We start from the raw sequence: 24,830 nt of genomic DNA, 5'->3' as shown, positions 1-24,830 counted from the left end.
AGATCCAAATCCAGTCTGTGAGAATGCAAGAAGTTCTGGAGGAGGAGAGCCAACAGGCAGGCTTCATCCGTACTCTCACACAGAAGGATAGAAGGAATACCAAGAAAGAAATTTCAAGCTCTGCCCAAGCATTTTATACTTTAAGTCATATCTGAATTTTGATTTTTTTAGTACTTTTATTGTCACACTTCTGAAATTTGATGGATTGATTTTGTTTTTATTATTTTTAATTTTCTACCCGTATTGTCTGTACCATTCCTGAATTTCATCTTGGAACATTGTGTAGAATTGCTGTTCTGCTTTCCAAAGTGATTGGAATTCCTGTACTGAATTGATCTGAAAATGACATGTGAGTGCATTTTTCCTACAATCTAAATTGCAATTAAATATTTAAAGAGTCAAGTCTATGACCAAATCTTGTTTGTTCCACTTAAAGCTGCTGTCCAATTTGACAGTGACCAATTTAACCTGATAGCTCTTTTCAGTTTGCAGATGGAAAGTACAGTTCCATTAAAAAATAGTAATTGCTAAATATTAGCTTATAAATAAATAATGGTACACTGGAGGAAGAAATTAAAGAAAGGCAGTAGAAAGAACCATTTTGCCAGTATTTCCTAACACTTACATTGGATTTTTGAGCATCAATATGTAAACCACATGCCTACAATTAAAATCTCTGATTAATTCAGAATTGTGAATACAGTTATTTACTTTAATAAATACTTTTTAACACAAAAACATTTATTTAGAAAATCAATGTCAAAACAGAAACATTTTGACGATGAGGACTGAGGTGAAGTGCTCATAAGTTTAGTTCTGTCATAAGCAAGTCTTATTAATTTCAAAAAATAATAATTAGGTGTTATTAGCCCAAATGATGGTGTAGCACTTATGGCAAGAGAGAATCAGATCTAGCAAGTATTTCCAGAGATGAGATGTAAAGCTTCAGAGCTGTGAGTGATGATTTGTAACATTAATAATGCATTATTCACTATTAACACACTTGCAGCTTAGACATTAAAGACTAGCCTGATTTCATCCTTCCCTGTTTATTTTATCTTATTTTATTTATTTGTTTTGAGTGAGCATCTGATCATTAGTTTTGAAAGTACTGAGGTATTTTTCATATATTTTCACGTAGAACGTATGAGCCATCATCATTTTTTTTTTTTTTTTCTTGCCAGTCTTGGATTACTTCCAAGTAAAATTTAATCACATCTGGCTGATCAAGGCAATATTTAATAAACTTTTAAAAATATCTTAATGATATTAAAAGAAGAAGTGCTGGAAATAAAGCTCGCGTTATGTTATGACATAAAGTTTTGGAGAAGGCATTAGTTTTCTACTTTGACAAGAATAAATTCCATGTTTTTCTCTAATTACTTCACATTGGGAAAGTTTGCAGGGAGGTTTTTGTGCATACAAACTAGATGCCTTCTGGAGAAAGCTCTGGAGAATCTCTGTTCTAAGGATATCTCAAATGTATTCAAATCTCAGTAGGGAAAAGCAGCCCAAACCAATGACTCCATTTGGACAACATCAAACCACAGGCTGAATCCAGTCCAATGTTAGATTCTCCAGCTGCAAAAAGCATACTTGCAGAGGCTTTAGCATCAGCTAATGTGATCTGTTGTTCTGCTTTTAGTATACCAAATGTCTCTGATAGGGCACACTCAGTGCTTCCTTTGCAGGAAGCTTTTATAGAAGTTGATCTTCTGTCAAAGTTTCTGAGGATATATGCTCATTTTCTCGGTACAATTTTTCTGAGTTTTTGTCATTGCTGCTCCTAAGAGAGTGGACAGAATAAAATGCAAGAAGTTGAAATAGTCAGCAGAACATGTGAAAGAATCTCTCTTGAGTTCAGACAGGTTAGTGCTGTCCATCTATGATAAGCAGACAATTACACTAGTAGAAATCGTATCCTCCTCCTTTCTATTCAGATAAAACTACTGCATTCCATGACTTGGCAAGAGAGAAGAGTTTGAGGCAAAACAGAACTAAATAAGTTCAAGCTTAATAGTCAGTGTATGGTACTCTTCTTCTATGTCTGCTTTATTCTGCTGTACATATGTATAGTATCTGTTACTCTAAAGCAGAGAACATTTATACTGATCTTTCCCTACACCCAAAAAGGATTCCTAAAATGGAATCTTGGGGTTAGATAACCAAGTCAGCTGGAAACGAGTGCAGAGATTACAATATCTTCATTCTTCTCTGTCTTTTATAGAAGACAAAAAATTGAGGACTGTGGCCATGGGTTCTTTTTTAATGTGTAAATGAGAGCTGGCTAACAGGGAGATGGATGAGCTGTCAGCAGGTAAGAAAAGGTTTAAGTGACAGAAAGCCTAGGCTCTGTGTCAACTCTACCATAAATCTCACACTTTAAAATAGATTATGAAGGGTCTCCTTTGAAAAGAAAAAGATTGAATATAATATATATTTTTTCTGCTATGCATGAGTATCCCTGTATTGAATACAGAAGGTATGAATTCAACTAATTTAAAAGTAACAGGCAATTCAGAATGACCCAGTTAAATACTTAGAAAACAAGGCTTATATGATATGTTGACCAAATGAGATAGTCTTCTCTGTTTTAAAATCTGACAGATGGAAAAAAGGTGGCTTATTTAATTCACAGAAAACTTATTCCAAAAGATTTAAAATACAGCAAAGGAAGCAGTAGCTTGAAATGTTAACAGATCTCTAAACTGTAAATGCTTCAAACCTTCAGTGGAAAAAGCAATCTCAAATCTAATGAAATGCTGAAGTGTAAAAAGATAGATATTTTACTATTTACATAAAAGATTGTCATGAACTGTCTTTATGGGTGAGTGAGAGACTAACTTTTCAACTCAGTTTCCACTGGATGTTTTTGAAATGCAGAAGAGAAGTGGTGTGCTGGGGATTGTAAGAATCAGTGACCCTCAGGGCCCTCCCCCTCTCCATCAGTGCATTGCTCTACTGAACTGACACTGCTACTTTAAAGATGTCTTTTTAAAGAAAATGTAGAGAGGAAGAGAAATTGAGTTATGTGAGTGTGAAGCAAGAAACTCCTTTGAAAGTAACTCAACTGCTAACAGAACCTAAGTCCCATTATGAAAAGTCAGTAATATTTAATATTCTGGGCATTTAGGTCACTTCTGCAAAACAGACACATGAGCTCCTGAGGGATTTTGGATCTTTTGAAAATGATGCAGATTGCTTTGAAAATAATGCCTCATATTTACTACAACAGATAGTGAGAGAACAATAACATCATTTGATAGAGCAAATTCTCAAGTACTAAACACTATTTTTCAACATAGTCACAGCTATGAGCTATGCATTTTGACTTGCGATGAACAAGAGTCTGCATGTTGTGCTGTGATTTTGGTTCAAAAGCATAGGGATGATGAGACTGTGAGTGTCTCTTCTATGTCCTTGAAGCACTGATAAGCAGAATTAGAGCACTGTTTCTCTACTACCTCCATGGATGAGAGAATGCCAATGGTGCATATCAAATAAATTATTAATCTTTCCCCTTTGACAGACAAAAATGAACAAAGGGTAAGAGAGGAGAAAACTGGCATATAAGGGATAATAGGAAAGAGGGTCCAGAGGAAGGCCATGAAGATGATCAGAAGGCTGGAACATCTCGTCTATGGAGAAAGGCTGTGTTGGTGCTCTTCAGCCTGGAGAAGAGCAGGCTCCAGGGGGATGTTAGAGTGGCCTTCCATTACCTGAAGGGAGCCTACAGAAAAGCTGGGGAGGAACTTTTTACAGGGGCGGGTAGCGACAGGACAATGAGAAATGGCTTTAAACTGGAAGAGGGCAGATTTAGACTAGATATTAGGAAGAAATTCTTTGCTGTGAGGGTGATGAGACACTGGAACAGGTTGCCCAGAGAGCTTGTGGATGCCCCATCCCTGGAAGCATTCAAAGCTAGGCCAGATGGGGCTGTGAGCAACCTGGTCTAGAGGGAGGTATCCCTGCCTATAGCAGGGGAGTTTGAACTAGATGATCTTAAAGGTTTCTTCCAACCCAAACCAGTCTGTGATATTATGACATATGTGATATGATGACATAGAAACCCAGATCATGTTGTTTGTTTTTTTTTTTCCCCTGCAGTTAGCATGAGCCCAACAGAGGCACAAAAGAACAAAAGGAATTCAGTGGATGCATCTACATCTTCTCTGGATTTCTGGCCTGAATTCAAACTCAAAATAAGATCTGTCCATGACCAATGAAGCAGCCGCATAGGTAGCTGAGGGACACCCTTCAGGGATATTGGAACCCGTGTGCTTAGCCAGACCCATTGACTTAATCTATCACTACATATTTTAATGTACTGTCAGGTTGACCCCAATAAACTGCATGCAAATATAGGAATCATTCAAATGAGGCCAATCTCAGACTACGCTTTAAGACTGGTGTACATATGGCCAAGATGAAGGATCAGTTGCTAGCAGTGATGGAAGAAGAGTTTCATTAAACCACATCCCACAAATGCCACTTAGATTTCCTGAAAAAAAAGGAAAACTCTTTGCACTTTAAATCTAGGATAGTCTTTCATCATACAACCAATGATGATTCTTTACTCAGTGCTCATCTATACCAAATACCAGCTGTTTCTTCCATGACTCTGTTTCTGGCATCTGCATCTCACCTGCATCTCACAATTTTTCCTTGACACAGCTACACTTGGTTACTCACAGAACTGCACTCCCTATGAGGTACTAAAGTAAGCAAAAAGCATAGCATTTCTTTTACTCTAGAATTAATAGGAATCCACCATCTGTGTTCATTCTACTGCTCACTGAAGCTATGGTCACTATAACCACTGAAGTAAAATGTAAATGCATAACTTGTTATCTCGACATCAAATGTGCTGTCACCAAAAGCAATATCTTCTGGATATTTATCATTAGATGATTAGCAGAGAGATTATTTCTCAGTCTTTCAGTTCTACTAGACTGGATAAAATGTCATAATTTCCTACAAAAGGGACATTAACGAACATAAAATTACAGCAGTAGTTGTAAAAAGCAGAAATACCATTTTATCATTATATTCAGTCTCCATAATCTTTCCCTTGTAATGTTATAATAAATTATATTATTTCAATGGAAAAGGATGCGAATGACGAAAGTGCATTACCTAGCGGGCAAATGTCATTTTATTGTAATCCTTAAAACAAGACTATTTTATTCCTATCCTATTAGGCTCACTGACTGCAGGAAGATGAAACTTCTTTATAAACTGCCAGAAGATTATGTCTGTGAAACATGCAGAATGACCACATCACATGAACACCCTTTTCATCTACAGTGTTTATAAATGGAAACAAAGACAAAATACTGAAACAAAAACTATTAAAAATGTAATGGGATATTCATCCACACAAAAAAATATCCCCTTAAGTAAAGAAATTGTCTTTCATTTCCATTTTCTTTCTTTACATTCATCACTGCCTTCTTCTTCTAAGTGAACTGTTTCACAAGTTATTCTGCACTGAACTTCATTGTTCTGAATGATGTATCTGATCCCCTCTGTCTTTCCTTTTTTACAAGTAGGCAAGTAGGTGCTCTCCACTCAACAGGCACAAAAGGGCACACAGAGAATTTACAAATGGCAACTGGACTCTGCAAAATAATAATAAAACAAACAAAAAAACCCAAAAACAACCAAACAAAAAAACAGCTGCAGTTCAAAAATACTTCAGTGTTGATGAAACACTTTCATTTCATGTTTTCATTTCATAATTATTAAGAATATCCATAAATGATCTTGAATTTAAACTTCAGTATAGTAACAGCATGTTGTAAAAACATAAATCTGCAGTAGAAAAAAATGTCACCAAGGTTTATACTTTTTCAACAGTGCCACTATGTATATATTGTTAAGTGGAACTTTTGAGTAAGATCATTAAGGCATAAAAGAAGAAAACAATGTCCACTTTTTCCTGTACTTTTGAGATGCCAAGTTCTAACAGCAGGTTCTTAGTTGGTATCAAAAAGTCATAGTTATACTGGAATGAATACTGGAAGTCTTCTGGAAGCTAAATATCCTCTCCTCCCAGTACAACTGGATTGAGTAATCCAGTTGCAATCCAGAACTGAAACTCACACAGATAACGTCAAAGCAAATTATGCCCATATTTCCAGATGCTGATGATATCATTAGATTACTTTCTGAATCTTTCTAAGTATTCTTTTTATTATGTATAACTTCTGCTGGCTTATTTTTCAACTTATTCCAGCCTAAGCTAACTGAACATAAGAGCTTGTATCAGAAAGAGAAGGGAAAACATACCTAGTGCATAACATCAAGTCTGAAAGCTGCCATGATGGCCATGGGGGGTTTGTGGAGCAGTTTCCCCACCACATGCCACAAGATACGGTTAACACAGCTCACTTTAAAAACATGGAAGATTTTCACTTTCCTTGCATTAGTCAACTTGTAGTTCAAGTTCCAGAAAAAATGCCCATCTCATTGAATTAGATTGTAAGCACTTTGAGACATGGACTATATTCTGCTTGATGACTACAAGTACTCTCCAACATCGAGTACAACTCAATCTTTTATAACTTCTGCTCAACATTCTTCAAGGTGCTGTTCTACATGAAAGGAGTGTTCATGCTGCTGTTTCTCACACTGTTAATCCTGCATTAGGGAATGATGTTGATATGTCAAGACTACAGTTTTCTCTTCAAACTACTAATAACGTTTTTAAGCAGTGATAGCACAGGAAGTACTTAATATCTGATCAAATATGTAAAGCTGTAGAAACTGCTTTCAATGAGGTTCTCGTAGGGTATAACCAGACAAACCTGGTCACTATAAAATATCAAACACAGAAGGACAAACCCACTTTATTCAGTCTGTACTACAGTCTTACTTATGTATTCACAGAAATGGAACATAAAAGACAAAAATTACAGACATCAAATGGCAGTTTTCCTAGAGCTCTTACAAGTTAGATACTGACCCTACAATTGACAGAATGGATTCAGACAAAAGGAAGTTTTAACAAGAACATGTTAAATTATGTGGGTTTTTTGTTTGTTTGTTTGTTTGTTTTGTTAAACAATATTACTTTCTCTCATTCATTAACAATAGAGTGATTCCCAAATCAGAAATCTTCTCAAGGAGAAAGAATCACAGAATCACAGAATCACCTGGGTTGGAAGGGACCTCAAGGATCATGTAGTTCCAACCCCCCTGCCTAGCAGGGCCACCAAACACACACATTCAGATCAGGTTGCCCAGGACCCCGTCCAACCTGGCCTTAAACACATCCAAGGACGGGGCATCCACAACCTCCCTGGGCAGCCCGTTCCAGGGCCTAACCACTCTCCTTGTATAGAACTTCCCCCTAACATCCAAATACTGTACTGAATACTGTAGAAATAGAAAATTTATAATGTCAGTCCTTTATTATTCAAAATTGTCTCTGTCCCAACTAAAAGCAGTACATCTCCCCTGACCTCATAAGAAACAGCCTCCAGCACTTGCATAACTTCTTGATAATCCTTCCTATTCAAAATGAACCAGGAAAAATTAACTATTTGTGGTCTGAAAACCTTCAGTTTGGAAGATGTAAAAGATGTACATACACACTGGGACATAAGATTACCAACAGTATCACAGATGGCTAAAAATCAGCTGAATCATGAAATTACAAATCTGATGTCATCTGTCTCAGAAAGCATATGCAGTAATTCCAGTGTAAATACACTACAGACCATGCCACATGAGCTGGGTGTTGTATTAATAGAAAAGAAAATGTTTCTCATTTTCTAGGAATTGCTAGTAACTATTTTATTGGCAGCAAAGTACTATTAAAAAAAAAAAAAAAAGCACCATTCAAATTTTGAACAAATATTTGTTGTTCATTTTTTCCTGAATCTCACTAAGACTGTGATCTCAGTTCCCCGATTTCCCGGCAAAGCAATAACTCAAGTAGCCTTGCTTTAGGCAGCAGACATTCATTGAGACTTATCAGCATGTTGAAAAGACTACATGCATAGCCACTGCTAATGAGTTCATCAGCCCTCATGCTATAATAGTCAGCTGTGCAACTGCATACTGAAAAAAAAAAAAGAAAACAAATACTTCTTACCATGAAACCCTCAGTGTACTGAAACTGAGCTCTGGAACTGTCTTCTGCTGTGGGGCTCAGGGGCTTAGGATCAGACATAGAGCGCTGCATCATCTTTGCTGCCTTTGGACTTGATGGAGGAACCTTGGTAATGTCAGCATGGAGCATCTTCTGAGGGCTGATGTCATCAGTGATGGATTTTTCATATGGTACAAATGCTGACTCTATAACTTTGCTTGGTGAAACAGGTGAAATGGGTGAATAGAGAACTTTAGGAGATTTGGGAGGGGAAGGGACTACCTGCAGAGTGGAGTCCGGACGAAGGTGAGATGAGTAGCCTATTTCTAATGGTGTTGGGCGTTTTTTATCTTTCTGAGGGGATGAAGCTGACAAATACTGGGGACTTTGATTGTCTGACTCTGTCTCTGTTTGACACCCCAAACTTTCTCCTTTATATGTCTTTTCTGGAGCTGAAATGTGTTTTATGATTTCAACCTTAGCATCCAATCGAGCCCTGATTGAAGGTGTTCTTATTGTTCCTACAGGTTCTGTTTGTACTGAAATCTCTGCTACTGTCTGAACTGCAATACTAGACACTTTGGAGAATTGTTTGGCTTTGTCTGCCTCTGTGGTACTCTCGCTGTATTTCCCTACACGAGGCTTTCTTCTAGATCTGCTAGAAAGATCCCATTCATCCTGATCTTCATCATCTGTCTGGACACTTGTATCAACACTCTTCTTAGTTCTTCGTCTCCTGTTTGTGTAACCTCTGTCTGCTCCGTCTTCATCATCAGTTTGCACTCCACTGTCCACTATCTTTTTGTAGCATCTGGGCTCTTCTTCCAGAGACTCCTCAACCTCCTCATAAGGGCCACGTAATTTTGGCATAGAACTTCTTTTTTTCAATTGCTTCTCCTCTCTAACATCAATATCTTTCAGAGACATTTCTGAAACAGAGCTCAGGATACCAGACCTAGGTATGTATTGGGTAATGCCATCTGACTGAACTGTGTACCAAGTTTGGCTTTGTGGAATTTCAATGCCCAGCACTCCTGAAGCTGTTGTGGTTGCATCATCAGTAGGCCAAAATTGGCCATTCTCTGTGGTTGCATACTGTCCTTCCAAAAGGGCTTGATCTGTGGTTGTTTGCGGAGAGCCAGTTCCTGAAGGATCGTAACCATACTGATATATTTGTCGAATTTTCTGTTCCTCTAACTGTTGGTGGAGCTGTTGTTGAAGTTGTTGGAATTGTTCAAGTTGCAGCTGCTGCTGGGCTAATGTCTCTTGTCTCATCATATACTGAGCTTGCCGTTCTTCCTCTTGCTGAAATAAGAGATGATGTTTCATGGATTGCAGCTCCTCAAGCTTTTTTTGCACCATAAACTTCTCTTGTTCCCTAAATCTTTGAATTTCCTGACGTTCCCATTCTAGCTCTTCAGCAAAGCGTTGTTGCTTAATTTTCTCAAGTTCAAGAAGTTCACGCTCCAAATCAAGCTGCTGCTGTTTGCCTTCTTCGGGGGCAATGATAAGAGCAACCTCATCTTCGATTACATCTGTATAAACTTCAGATGCTGTAGCAGGTATTAAGTTGGTTGGCTCAGTGGCAATAGCTTCTAGAGTAAGAGGTGGTAAGCCTGTCTCAATATCAAGAGTAGCACTTGCATCTTTTTCAGCTGCCACTGTTGTCAAGAAACTGTATGATCTTGGAAGTGGTTGATTTTGTTGCAAAGTTGATAATGAGGGCACTGAGTCAATTGTTTGGAGAGTAGGTAAATCTCTGACAGTAGTACTGAAAATAGAACCAGGTTGTGTAGTGATGGCAAATGTTGATGGGATTGGAGTTGCTACTGAAGAATAAACAACACCGTTGGATGATCTTAAAACACTTCCAGCGCCAAATGGGGAACTGAGGGATGATACCATTCTTGCTTGGGAATACTGTGGTGTACTGATCCCGATGCCAGAAATTACCTGTCGAGTCTCTGGGTAAGGACCAGTGGTCTTGCTTGAGTAATCCATAACCTCACCTGAAATTACAGGGCAAAGTTACAGTCCAGTCCCACAAAAGAATGCTGCTCTGTGGACTCTGACAGTCATCTCATCTTGATGAATTAAATGGGGAGGGGAAACTGCATGCAAATCTTCAGGTTATTGATCTATTTTAGATGTGAAGGAAGCAGCATTTCTTAACATGCAGGCACATGCAGGCATCTCTGTGCAAAACACATATGTAAAATGAAGAAATGAAATACATGTGTAATCCAGAATTGTTTGTCACAATGTCCAAAAGAAAACAAAACAACAGAAGGGGAAAAATAATAATATATAAAAAAATCATCCTGAAATGAGATGAGGAACATCATAATCATATTTCAAAGAAAGATCTGCAGCTGTGTCATACTGACCTGAAGTAACTCTTCCAGAAGTAAGATCTACTGCTGCATCAGTTGCCCCAACTCGATAATCAAAACTATTCTTGCTTTTGTACGCAAACAGTCCAGCTTCTGATAAATTTGTGTCAGACATAGATGGTTTCATACCTCCCATTCCTCGGTAGCCATATGACCCTGAACGATCATATTGATAGTGGTCATCCCTGTAACCAAATCGATCCTCAGGAAGTGTAGTTGGAGGTTGCTGGGCTGTACAGCTTCTACCAAATGGCAGTTTATAAACCATATCACAACAGACTGCTCTTCTCCCTGCAGTCAGGTCCACAGGCTTTTCATCATCTTCTATTACTGTAGTTATGATACCTGAAGTAGTTTCATCCATTGTTACAACTGTTCTGTGAGATTTTGTAGTGCTGAGGTCAACTGCTCCAACCTCCATTGGCTCTTGAGAAGTGGAGAGATCAGTCCAACCATTTGTGACACTAACTGGTGGTACAGTAACAGGCTTTGTAGCAGCCCATGTCACTGCATGTGTTGAAGTACCTAGGGATAAATTTATTGGCACTTCATCTCTACTTATAGGGAAGGGCTGGCTGCTTGTTACTCTGTATGGAGGCTCAAATTGTTTTGATGTTGTTAGCTGCAGTGGAGTTGTCATTGCATGTCCCAGATCCACAAGGCTGTCTGTGCTGGCAGAATAGCTTACAGTGGCAGTGCAGGTCATAACAGCTACTGTCTCAGTCACTACAGACAGAGAAGGATCTGCAACACATGCAGTACTAAGATTTATTATAGCTGGCTGAACAGTACTTACTGGCCTCCCAGATGTATCACTTGAGGGCATTTGCCTTCTCGCATCCATGGAAACAGAAGACAGATCCATACAGCTGTCTCTCATTTCAATATCCATCTTAGTTAAAGTGCGAAGATCAATGACATCACCCAAAGGATGGAATCTTCCATTCTCTCTATACCTGGGTTGATCTGTTATATATATTGGCTCTGGAGGTATAGTAATAGCAACACTGCCTAAACCAACACTGGGCACTGGGCGCTTCACTACAGACGCTGTGGTCTTGGCTACCTCTGTTGTTACTGCTTCTGATTTTGAAGTAGGTACTTTTTCAAAAGTTGATTGTGTGGTCATAGGAATAGTTTGCAAAGCACCTGTAATATACATACTCTGATCTGTTGTACTTTGAATTTCCACAGCTTTCGTGGATGAAGTAAAAATTGGTTGCATAGGCTGGGGAATTTGTTCTTTAGAAGGTGCTTCTAAAGGCCAGCTGGTAACAGCCTGGCTAGTGATAGCTTCTGTGGGAGTTCCAGGCTCAGATGGCAATGTGATGACAACATAAGTTTCCTGTGAGGGTTTTGCCAACCTTGGTGAAGATTTGTTAGAGTGTGGAGACAAAGGGGATGTGGGAGATGCTATTTTGTATTCAGCTGAAGAGACTAAATTCAGAGTCATACTTGATGTCAGTGACAAACCTATTGGTTTGGGCTGTGTTTCTGCTGGCTTATGAACAGCTATTGGGAGTGGAGGAACTGCTGGTTTAGGAGCAATTGGAGGTTTAGTTACTTCAGTAGGCCTGTGACTGAAAACGAGCCCTGCTGGAATAGAGGACGGCTTGGGTGGTACAGGAGGTGGTGTTGAGGTGTATGTTTTTGTGACTGGTACCACATGATTCTTTAATACACCTGCGGATTCCAGTGTAGCAACACTTGTGACCAAAGGTACCACTGGGGGAGCTATTGCCATGGGAGCCTGAATCTGTGACTTCTTTTTGGGATAAATGGCTGGTTTGGGTAAAATAGGTGGAGGTAATGGAGGAGGAGGAGGTGGTGGTGGTGGTGGAGGTGGGGGTGGAGAAGGTTGTGCAGGAGAATCCAATGAAGAGCTTCTAAAAAGTGAAAATACTTTGGATGTTAGAGCAGGAGCTGAGGAAGGCATGGAGACTATGCTGGTCTTACTTACAACTCTGGGTGTAGGTACAGAAGGTGTTTCTGATGCAGGCTCTTTAACTGAAACTGATGCTATACATACGGGTGGTTGTTCAGATGTAGCACCAGTCAAGTTAACCCTTGTCATATCAAGACTCAATTCTTTGTGTGAATCTTCATGATGAATTTTGACAATGCTAGCCTCTACCGTACTTTTCATTTCTCTAGCTGCATCCTTTTCTGCTGTGGAGATATCATAAGTAATGGTATCAGCTGCATATTGCTTGGGTTTTAAAACTGTAGTGGTGAATACTGAAGGCGCAGTTTCAGGCAAACAAACTGCAGCTTGATGCACAGTATCCATATCTGAGGCTATAGCTGGCATTGTAGTGGCTCCGGCAACAGATTCATAAGGCATGCTCACTTTGGAGTACTCTTCTGTAGATGCAAAGGGAACTTTGGCTATTATGTCTTCAGAATCTGCTAGTTTACTTAAAGCATCTGCTGTATCTGCATAACCTGTGGTTGCACTATCTATAGGTGATGAACTGTCTGTGGTGCAAACGGAAGATGTAGATGATGTTAAGGAAGCTGTATCAGAAGGTAAAATTGATGCAGCACCTTCTGATATCTCAGAGTATGTCAACATCGATGTTTCATGAGAAATTATTTCTTGAATTTCTCTAGCATAATCTGTTAAGTATTCATCTTCAATTTCCTCTGCTGTAAAATGCTGTGTTATTTTAACATCGGGAATAGAAAGTGCTATGCTACTGAGAGATGATACGTCTGAGATTGCTGAAGTGGTGCTTGATGTTAAAGATGTGCTATCTGCCATTTCTCCAATACTAGGTACCTTCGTATCAGATGCAGGAGCAAAATCTGAAGTTGGCTGTGTTGGACTGGACCCAGGAGTTAGCTGCATTCTTTGTTTTTTCATAAGCTCTTCATAAGCAGCTTCTGCATCTAACAACTGCTTTTCTTCAGTGGTGGAAGTTACTGTGCTATCTAATACAACTATTTCATGACTTTCTGGAATAATATAAGAGCTAGAAACAATATCTTCTTGAGGCACAATTGAACATAAAGACTCTACACTATAATAGTCTTCCTGTAGATCAGTAATTTTCTGTGGTTCATCATAGATCTGTTCTGAAGTTCTTATTTTTTTCTCTTTTCCTCTCTGCTGTATGTATTCATTACTCTCGTCTTGTCTCATTCCAAGATTAGTATCAACAGTTCCATTGTAAGTATCCTCTATTAAAGACTCATAAATATAATCCTCTATCAGCATTCCACCATATAAAGATTCTTTTTCAAATACCTCATCTTTTTCACTTGTAATTTGAAAAGACTTGGACTTGTGGGTCTTATGAATCATTTCCTCATATACCTCTTCAGCACTTTTCAGTATCTTTTGACCACTTTCCTCTTTTAGGACTCCAATTAGTTTTTCATCTGTTGGTGAGTATAGAGAGACAGCAGTAGGCAATTTGTAAACTTTTTGTACTTCTATTATTTTTTCTGGGCTGATTTCAAATCCTTCAGGATCTGATTCAATACTAGGTGAGTACTCCGAACAGGAAGATCTGTGCAGCTCTTCCATTTCGGCTGCCTGTCGTAGTTCTTCTGTTGGAGAGGCATCTTCAATGGGAGAAAGATTACTTGGAGGAGTCTTTGGACGTTCTCTTCTTCTCTGAGCTCTCAGTTCATCCTTGTCCTTTTTAGATTTTTTGCTAGAACTTTTTCTTTGTTGCTGTTCTAGCTCACGCTGTTTCTCTTGTTCCTTTAGCAGCTCCTCTTCTTCCCGTAGTTCTTCTTCTTCTGAAGAATCTTCAATAGTTGGAAGAAGAGGACCATGAGACCGATGCCTAGCTTTGCGCTGCTGTTTGCTCTCCCCTCCCAGTTTTTTGTGACTAGGACTGCTGTCACTGTCTTCATCAAGTGATGACACTGAAGTAGGTGACGTACCTGGTGTGAAACTAGAAGCATGTAAACTAGAAGACCCTTCTCCTCTAGACCTATCTTCAGGTGAATCTGTAAGACTCTCCATCTCTAGCTCAGGCTCTTCATCAAAATACAAAATACCCTTCTGTTGTTCAGGTGTCTCAGAGTATTTGCTTGTTATTGTACTATTTAATTCTATTGTTTTGAAACGCCGAAGGCCTCCTCCTCCACTTATAGCAAGTTCTTCACCATCTTGACTTTTAGTTTCCCTGTATTTTGGCTCTGGGCTTTCATCAAAAGTCTCATCATCGTCATCATGCCATGAATGTCGTCTTCCTGCATCCTCATCATACCCTGCACTACTTTTCCGTGCCATTCTCCTATGTTTTCCTGCTGTTCCTTTGGCTTTGCTTTTCACTTCTTCTTTCTTTTGGGTTTCAGTTACACTGATCTCTTTGAGTTGATTTCTAATGAATTCATCATCTTCAGAACCTGAGGCATCTTCATCAGCACTCATTTCTATAATTTGTTTTCTAATGAAGTCTTCTTCATCACCGGATCCCTGACTGTCATCTCGTTTGTACTCATCACTACTTGAAGAGCCAACACTAGCTCTTCTTTTTCTCCTTGGTACAGGTGAGTTTTCACTCTCACTACTGTCTTCCACAGAATCATAGCGTTGTCTTCTTGCTGGTGTTCCATCTCCTCCATCTTCTTCCTTGTAGTCAATTTGGGATGAAGCACCTCCTTTGCTATCTGCTGTAATGGTTCTTTCACCTTCTTGAGTAGCTTTTAAGTCTTCCTCATCAGAACTGTAAGACTCTGGAGTGACTGGCAAAGGCTTTGTTTTATGCTGATCCTTTGTCTGCTCACTGTGTGTTTCATAAAGTTCTTTCCTTTTCACAGATTTTTCATCAGCAAGTGTACTTGCCTGAGCTTCCAAAATAGAAAGGACAGTACTTTCTAATTTAGCTAGATCTGAGGGGCTTGGTGGGCTTTCTTGTGAAATAGTGTCTTTTTGACTAGGTTCTCTGGGTAAGTCCTTTTCATCACTGGGGATATGACTTGGAATTTCACCAAGTGAACTTGATATCCCATCAGAAGAATACCCGGTGTCACTCAGACCTTGTGGACTTTTCTGTTGCTGAGAGCTTGATGTATCTGATTTGTCATCCTCCTTTTCCTAAAAAAATAAATACATATGCGTGTGTATATACTTATATATAAATTCTTTATGTCTCCAAGCAATTACATATGTGTGTTTTTCTAAAAGATGAGCTAAAGTCCTAGATGTAAAATTTTAAGTCAAATTATATTAAATCATAAATGACTAAACACTAGTTCTGCTTTGCAAAGCCATTAACTATGCTAGCATTTAACTGTGCTTTGCCTGATTTTCCACATCAGCAAATTATATTATAAATTGTAAAATTTTAAATGCAAATAAAAAGCAAATAGAGTAGTCAATTGCTCTCAGAATCCTATCTAATGATAGTCTATCATTTGTTCACATGTGCATGGAACAAATTTTTTGTTGGCTAATTTAAAATAATATTTAATTACTTATGCTTCAAAATTGCCTACAGAGTTCTAGATGTCAATATAGCTTACCAAACAGCCTGCAGAATTTCTGGGGTCTACTCCTTACTTTGCCCATTTAATATTTTACAGTTCCCTAAAAATATGTGCATCTTCTCAAATTTTGGAGCTTTGGTTTCATTTTTTCTGTAGAGTTACACATTGTAACATAAGAATACACAGAGTACTGAAGCATGAGTTAATGTGGTCTGGAATGTCCCCATACGTGTACAAACATTTTCTCAACAGTTCATTAAAAACGAGTTTCTCAGTACATTTGTAATGCAGAGGTAAGCTGAAGGAAGTATAATTGTATGTGATAAAAGCAAGACAGACAGCTATTGATCAAAGGAAATAAGGAAGGAAACAAGGCAGGCATATGCAACTGAACACTGTAACCAATACTTTCCTACTTTCCTTTGGATAACAAAATATGAAGAATATCCTACAACAAATATTTTCACACCAGTTTCCCTTCTCCTAGATGTGAAATGCCTCCTAATTTCTCGCAGCTGTGAAATACAAGAAGAATCTCATCATCCAACTAACAAAATAACCCTGTTTCACGACAATGACAGCTTATCTTATCAACAAGTGTCTTCCTCTCCAATAGTAATTTGTGAACAAGCATACCAAGTCTCCTGATTCTAATAATATGATGTGATTTAATAATATGATATGATTTAATAATGTGATGTGAAGTATTTATTATAGCACTCAGGTACTATTGGAGTGGGGAGGCACTGGAACAAGTTGCCCAGAGGAAATATGGATGGACCATCTCTGGAAGCATTCAAGGCCAGGTTGGATGGGGCCCTGGGCAGCCTGATTCAGTGGCTGGCTATCCTACGTATGGCAGTGGGTTGGAACTAGATAGGTAGGACCTTTAAGGTCCCCTTCAACCTAAGCCATTCTATGGTTCTATGATGATTCTATGATTATTTATCAATTTTGTTAATCTAAATCAATGAATTCTCAAGTAGACCTAACAATTTACTTAAATCTGTGACTTATCAGCATTGTTAGCATTATGCTGCATTCAAAAGAAAATACTGTGGAACAAATACAAAAAAATCATGACAGTTATAACTTTAGTACCATCTATAGTATTATAGTAGGTACATTCACACTTATCTTTAGTTGGTATCAATTTTTTAATATTTTGAAATGTTTATTCACACTAAAGTTGTATATTTAAGGACAAAATATAATAGAACAAATACTTGTTATTGTCAGTTTTTTTATTTTTTAAAAGCAGTACATTTTTTTTCACTATTTAATTTACAGTTAAAGTACCTATTGTTGCCTTCAGGGATGTCACTGTGCACATAATCCTCCACTAAAACCACTAGCAATGAGATTAAAATAATCTACTCATCAAGATCTAATTTAGTAATCTCCATTTCGGAAAAATGATTTATTATATACTTAACAAAATCAGATATTACCTTGGATAGAAACAACATCTGTTCTTAACAATACTGAACCCAATATAATAACCCCAAGTATCTGATTCCAGAGCAAAAGATGTTGCATTTAAAAATTAGATTTGGCAACAATTATTTCTAAGAACAACTCTCCTGATAAAGCTGTGTTTAATACATAAACAAGGACAAAACTCCAATAGCACTCCAAACAGCTCTGGGAAGCCATCACCACTTGAAAACTTCTGAACTCATTATTATGAATAAGGTACTTTTGGATATTCTTCAGCCCATAATGATAGAATCATATGGACCTTTCCTATCAGGTAAAAAATGAAACATAGAATATATATATAGATATTTTCAAACTTGTCTTTATATCTTTACTCCCATTATTATAGAATATTTTTAAGGGACACTTGGAATATGTTTTTTAAAAATGTATTTCCAGTTAAAACTAATGGATTCTTTCATCTAGAAATATCATACCCCCATTACAATTTCAGCAATTGTTATTTTGTTTCTAATATGTTTATACTTGCAAACATACCCAATTATGCACTTCATCAACTTAGATTACCTTCTAGAAAATTCAAACATTTTTCAAGCTCAGAAAATCTCCTAGCAGTTGATGGACAGATTGCACCCAAGTAGGGAAAGTGAGTCAATGAGAGTTCCACACAGAGATGAAGTGATAAAATGACTTAAAAATCATGAGACAGAACATATTAAACAAGTAGTTTACTTCAGAAGTAAACAGACAAGTGGGCATGGAACAACCTTAGCCATTCTCCTAATCTGAGATAGTAACATTATCTATGTGTCCAATGTGTAGTATCTACTCAATGCCCAAACGAGACAAGATGGAACTGAGTGCTGCCATTGCCTGATACATTAATGAACTCCAGCATATGCCATAATATCACTGCTATAAATAAATAATAAGATATTAAATGTTGGAAAAAACTGCTATTTGTACAGTAAGGAGAAGAAAAAGTTCTATAGTAGTTAGGAACTTCCCTAAGCATAAATGTGACAAGAAAATCCAGCTTTCTTTTCAAGGCTACTATATATTAATAAATTTCTATCTTTTTTATATGTAGAGTTGTCTGATGCAAAAAATATCTTGCACATCATGTTTTAAGATAATACACATGCAATTTATGAGAAGAAACATTTGGTCTTTATGCATTTTTTCCCTCCCTTAGGCGTTCTGAGATAAAGGAATTGTCATTAAATTTATCTGCTCTTCAATGACTAGTAATCTATTTTGGATAAGATTGGCCATCACATATGTGAAGACATCAAGAAACTTGTAAACAAATTGTATCAAGAGCAAGATTTTTAGGCAAACAACGAACTGTTGAGGAAACAACATTTCTAAGGATTATACATACATTTAACAGCTCTTAGAGAATGAAAAATGAATGAAAAATGTATCTGAGTCAATAAAGAAAAAACTCTTGTTATTAGTGCAACCTCTTTAATTTGTACTAATGACAAATGGATGCACTCCTACAATTCCAGTGGCATTTCTACAGTGATGGGGACAGTATATCGTAAAACTATTTCATAAAAGAAGTTTGTGCTTATTTGAAAATAGGTGATATCTAACTTACTTTAAAATGCTCAGTTGGTTATCAAATGAAATTAGAACTCTTTTAAAAGAAAATTGATGTAAAAAAAAAGTCTTGTCAGTTTTTAGAATTATTTATAATTCAGTAAGATTAATAAAGGAATAATAATGGATTACATTCTGTTGCAGAAAATTTCTTGTGCAGGCAAACTCATGATTTTGAAAAGGTCATTCTCTTTATAGAAGCAATACAGTTATGTGCAAGCTGTCTCTGTCTGAGTAAATTATTAATTTTTTTTTTAATATTATCAAAACATTTTATTTAACAATCTGAGCCCAAAAATCTGCCTACAAACAATCCTCTTACTTATTTTGTCTCCCTCATCCGTGTTTTGTAATTAAGAGCATTATAATGTTAATTTAAAATATATTACAGGATCACGATTTCTAACCAGGTATTCAACCAAAGCACATAACCCTTCTTCAGCAAACATGAGATGGCAATGATAAGGGCACTTACACCATGTGGCTGACATGTTGTAAACATGTACAAGTTACAACATTATAACATGTTCATTTAGATATAACTAACTACTTTTATGTTGACTGGGAGTTCCAAGACAACTGTTACACACTGACAGATCAATATGTCATAACTGTCCCAGAATTCTAGGCATCCTTGTTAGGACAATTAATTGATACTGCACATGTGATTACAAGATAGTTTATTAGGAAAAAAAAATGCCTGTAAATCATCAGCAAATACAGTTTGTTACTTTATATCTCTTTGAACAAATTACAGTTTAAAATATTATCGGGAAAAACAATTGTGTGAAGAAAAAATGGCATTGTGATATCTTAAACCATAATTTGAGGCCAAATCTTTAAAAATGTTTCAATATTTAACTCACATTTATTTAAAAGGTTCTCACATCTCTAAATATAATTGAGATCTGACAATTTCCAAGGCTGACTTCACTGTAACAGATCTTTATCCTCTGAGTTTCTTTTAAGCCTTGTTGGCATGTTGCTGACTTTTTTTATCCATGAAAAATGAGGATAATGTTATCTAATTATTTCACTGAGATGCTACAAGATTTAGTTAATCACCATTTTCACATATTTTGATATAAAATGGCATTGGTCATTTGTTAGCTGCATCTTTACATTGTTATTTACAAATACACCTGAAATCCTTTATAAGATTCTGTCCTGAAATATATTATAATCTTCAGTGTATAAATATTCTCTTTTAATTATCCAAACAGTATCAGTGAAGATACCAAACACTTTTTTTTTTTTGTTTGTTTGTTTGTTTTTGTCTGTGTACATGGAAAAATAGCTATTCAATTGTCATTCTTTCAATTTTGGGGTCTTTTTATTTCAGAGTGTTCTAATTTTAAAAATACTTAAAAGATGACATCTATGTGTTTCCTTTTATGAATTAAACTATTATGCTTTATAAACTTTGGTTAAATGTGCTTCAAAGTCTAATGACAAAAGTTAAACTTCATCTAGGGAGGTAACTCAGGAAGCTCTGATTAAGTTAGAAGGCAATGAGAATGATTAAGTGAAACAAAAGTGAAATGCAGGTGTGTGTGCACCACATAATATATCAAGAGATAATTAGAAGTAATTTACCATACAAATCTGTTGCTATCAGAGACAAAAGTCAAATATATGTATCTCAGATTTGCCAAGAGTATCATGTGTTTTCTTATCTTCACAGAACACAAAAATGACCAGATAGGACTGAGACTAGAGAGTGATGAAAACTTTTCACTACAGAAGTTTTTGAAAGCACACAAAAGAATAGAACTTTAAATAAAAACAGAACAAAAATAATCAAGTGTATTTCTTAGGTTCTCTGATATTAATGTATGTTACTATGAAAATGCCTCCAAAGGGACATTTTGTTAACTTGCTCTTCTTGGAAAGTGCTGCACTAGAGTCTCATGCCTAATATGAAATACTCAAACTGATATTTCATTTTCTTAGATCACTTTCTTGTTTATTCCAGAAGTGAGCATTTTGGCTACGTTGTTGAGAACAAAATCTGTGTTCCCTCAGTACAACCACATGATATCGCATCTCTAGATAGCATTGTATCATATAAACACATCAGTTGATGGAAATGTATCTGACTGGAAATATGATTTCTAAAAATAATAATTTTTAACAGAACTCTCCACAGCATGATTTCCTAATCGGAATAATTTTCTGCCTAAATACCTTGGTTATCAAACAAACAGAGAAATAAACAAAAACCTCATATTATTTACGGATTTTATTTTAAAACATAATTTTGGCAAGATTGGACTTTTCTCCTAAACCTTTTCCTACTTTAGTAATATAATATTCAGCACCCAAATTTGAGTACTGATGCACAAAAAAATTCAACCATCATTTGTCATTTATCAACAAATTGTCTATGTTACCCACTTCCACTGACAAGTGGATTGTTACTGACTTGATATTTAGGAAACGAATTTATTTAGAAATACAGCCTCCTAGCACATTCTATTATTAAGTCATCTAATGATCCGAATGAAGAGCTCACCACAAACACTGCTTAAACACAGGATAAGCAGATGAAACGTTTAAAAGATGTAAAGGCTGTGTACTTTAATATACCATTTTCAAGCATCACAAAATACTCCTAAAACGTTTATCATCTTTTGGTAGCTCACAATACTGTGCAACTTATCATCAATTATTTGCTTTTGGGATTAAGAATTATGAAAATGTTCCAATTTGAACAATTAAACTCTTGAGAGTCTAAACAAGGAGTTAAAGAAATTATAAATATTTGAAAACCCATAAAACAGAAACTTTTAGTTTCAAAGCTTAACTATTTAATCTGAAAATCATGCAAGAACTATTGGAAAGTTGCACGCAAAGGGCAAGACTAACTGGTGAAACTCTTACTCAACAAGAGCAATTCTGTCACGGAGAATCATCTTGTATCATTCTTACAGACGACCCAATCATCCATAACAATAAAGAGCAGGAAGATGTAAATGACAGGGTCCATCAGGATGGGATTCCAAATTGTAACAAAGGAGAAAAGCATTTAGAGAGAAAAAGTTACTTACTATTTTTTCTCTCACTGCTTCCACATGGTCAGATCTTGGCAGACGCGACACTGGAACAGGAGTTTTATCTTCCTCCGCTTTTTCAGTTTTTGAAACCATCTGTGGAATTCCAGTTGTCAAATCCTCTTTCTTAACATCCTCTTGTTTCTTCCCATGCAGTTTGTCACAAGGTGCTTCAACTTCCGCTTCCTGCTCAGTAACATGCTCTTTTGTCTCAGCTATAATTTGCTCTTTTTTGTCCTCTGGATGTGGAGCACTTTTTTCCAGGAGCTCAGGTTTTTTATCTTCTTCAGATTTGCTTAAGGGTTTCTGTTGATCTGAACTTACTGTTGCAGGAATTTTATCTTCTGAAAGTGTCTTTGGCAGCTTCTCTTGCTGAAGTTTTGATTCTTTTTGAGCTTCTTGTTGGATTTTCTCCACTGAAGAAGTTTTCTCAATTTTTACGTGTTGAAGACTTACATCTTTCTGAATTCCATGTTGAATTTTATCAGCTGAAACTGCCTTGGACAATCTGATTCCCTGAAGTTGTACATCCTCTTTCTGAGCTGCAGGTTGGATTTTGTCAGCTGATAATGCCTTTGCCATTTTCATCTGTTGGAGTTTTGGGTCCTCTTTCTGAACTCCATGTAAAATTTTGTCAGCTGAGGGTATCTTTGCCAATTTTGCCTCTTGAAGTTTTATGTCCTCCTTCTGAACTCCATGCAAAATTTTATCAGATGATGGTGCCTTTGTCAGTTTTGTTTGCTGGAGTCTTGAGTCTTCCTTCTGGGAAACACGTTGTATTTTATCAGATGAAGGTGTCTTGAAAAGTTTGCCCTGCTTAGATTTTGCATCTTCTTTCTGAACTCCTTGCTGGATTTTATCAGTTGACAATGTTTTTTCCAATTTCCCTTGATGAAGTTTTGGAACTTCCTTCGGAACGCTTGGTTCTTCTTTCGGTTTTGTGGCTGCTGGAGTAGGCGGTGTGGAAGTCTTCTGTGGGGAATGTGAGACAGCAGGCACAGGCTGTTTTTGAGGAGTCGCAGGTGGTTTGGATACTGGTTGTGAAGGGCCTAGTTTTGGAAGTGGCACCTTGCCCATATCCCCAAGTTGTCCTGACATTGCCCTTTGGGTCTGACAATTTAAGCACAGCCATTCCTGTACCTGTGATAGAACAGACATATGAAGTCACTTATATGAAAACACAACAGAAAAATACATTGTCCTGAAATATTGATGACTTTTATCTACAAAATCTGCTTATGTATTTCCAATACATATTGTTTTCTAAATCCTCTACAATCTACCAATAATAACTTTACCTCAAACTTGGTAAATCTCTCTAACTTTGAAAAACTCTTTGTGCTTTTTCTTTTAGAAGTTACCTTTCTCTCTGGAATTTTTGTGTATGTTTTGCAGTTTAAGTTAAAATGGCAGTAACCAAGGAAGAACACCTCTTTGTTCACTTCTGCACAATGCCTTTTTATTCTACTTTCCAGAAAATCGGGAAAAAAAAAGGACAAATCTTCATAAAAGACCTTGTTGCCAATTAGCCAGCTACTACATAGAAGAAATCAGACTTTTTGTAGTGAGGTTTGGGATATAGTTTCTTTAGAATAGAAAAATGGAATTTTAAAGACAGAAATCACAGAATCACACAATCACAGAATTGTAGGGGCTGGAAGGGATCTCTAGAGATCATCGAGTCCAACCCCCCTGCCAAAGCAGGCTCCCTAGACCAGGTTGCACAGGTAGGCATCCAGGTGGATCTTGAACATCTCCAGAGAAGGAGACTCCACAGCCTCTTTGGGCAGCCTGTTCCAGTGCTCCGTCACCTCACTGTAAAGAAGTTCTTGCACACATTTGTGCAGGACTTCCTATGCTTTAGCTTGTGGCCGTTTCCCCTTGTCCTATTGCAGCATACTTCTGAAGAGTCTGGCCTCATCCCTTTGCCTCCCACACCTTAGATATTTATAGACATTGATCAGATTTCCTCTCACTCTTCTTTCTCAAGGCTGAACAGACCCAGGCTACTCAGCCTTTTCTTATAAGAGAGATGCTCCAGGCCCTTTATCACCTTTGTGGCCACCAGCTGGACTCTGTCCAAGAGATTTTTTTCTTTTTCGTACTGGAATACAGAAAAGTACTAAAATGAAAGAAAAAACTCCAAAACTTCTGGATATGATAATAGATAGTGATACTTTGCAAATGAAATACAAAGTCTGTACTGCACCTTAAAATCTTTTAGTGCTTGTTTCTGATTCCTTTTACTGTGATGATGGATTGTCTCACCAAATCAGTGTATTTCTCTGATTTAGTTAACTTAGCAACCTACTGAATACAAAATACATGAAAAACAGCGCAAAATTGTTCTAATAGTAATTACATAGCTAATAATGTAAATAGCATTACTGATCAGTACAGATGACTGATGAATTATACACTATAGAACATTGTAGAATTTTGCCCAGAAAATGACACGTCTAGTTAGAATAAGTGGTAGAAGTTTGATAACCCAGAAACACTCACGCATTTCCTACTACAAGCTAATTAAGTAATAAATGGTGTAACACCAAAATCAGAGACTGGAAATCCAGGTCTGAACCGTAGCATAAAGAATGCCTGAACTACAGGATTCTAAGTATCAGACTCCCCACTCTAGTTTTGATTTCATAAATCTTGCCTTTTTCTGTGGGAGGCTTAATATCAATAACAGAACTGGTAGGTTCTCCTACAAAGAGTACTTTTGGTGATGCCAGGATATTGTCATTGGTCATTTCTCAACAAGAACATCTGCTGTGATAGAGTTTGCTG

The 24,830-nt window shown here is 37.1% G+C and overlaps 1 protein-coding gene across 1 annotated transcript in view; it reads right to left on the bottom strand.

The window, feature by feature from the left end:
- The window catches only part of PCLO (piccolo presynaptic cytomatrix protein), a 314,203-nt gene that overhangs the window by 152,375 nt on the left and 136,998 nt on the right, over nucleotides 1-24,830 (bottom strand). The window contains exons 4-6 of the mRNA XM_042816076.1: nucleotides 22,038-23,180; nucleotides 10,486-15,547; nucleotides 8,102-10,107 (exon numbers count right to left, since the gene is read on the bottom strand). Coding sequence (XP_042672010.1) covers nucleotides 8,102-10,107; nucleotides 10,486-15,547; nucleotides 22,038-23,180 — 8,211 coding nt within the window. The remainder of the gene's footprint in view (nucleotides 1-8,101; nucleotides 10,108-10,485; nucleotides 15,548-22,037; nucleotides 23,181-24,830) is intronic.

This window comes from Centrocercus urophasianus, unplaced genomic scaffold, assembly GCF_019232065.1.
Source record: "Centrocercus urophasianus isolate 14NV4802_14NV808 unplaced genomic scaffold, USGS_Curo_1.0 seq_15, whole genome shotgun sequence".
NCBI lineage: Eukaryota > Metazoa > Chordata > Aves > Galliformes > Phasianidae > Centrocercus > Centrocercus urophasianus.
This window is presented reverse-complemented; position numbering and strand designations above follow the sequence as displayed.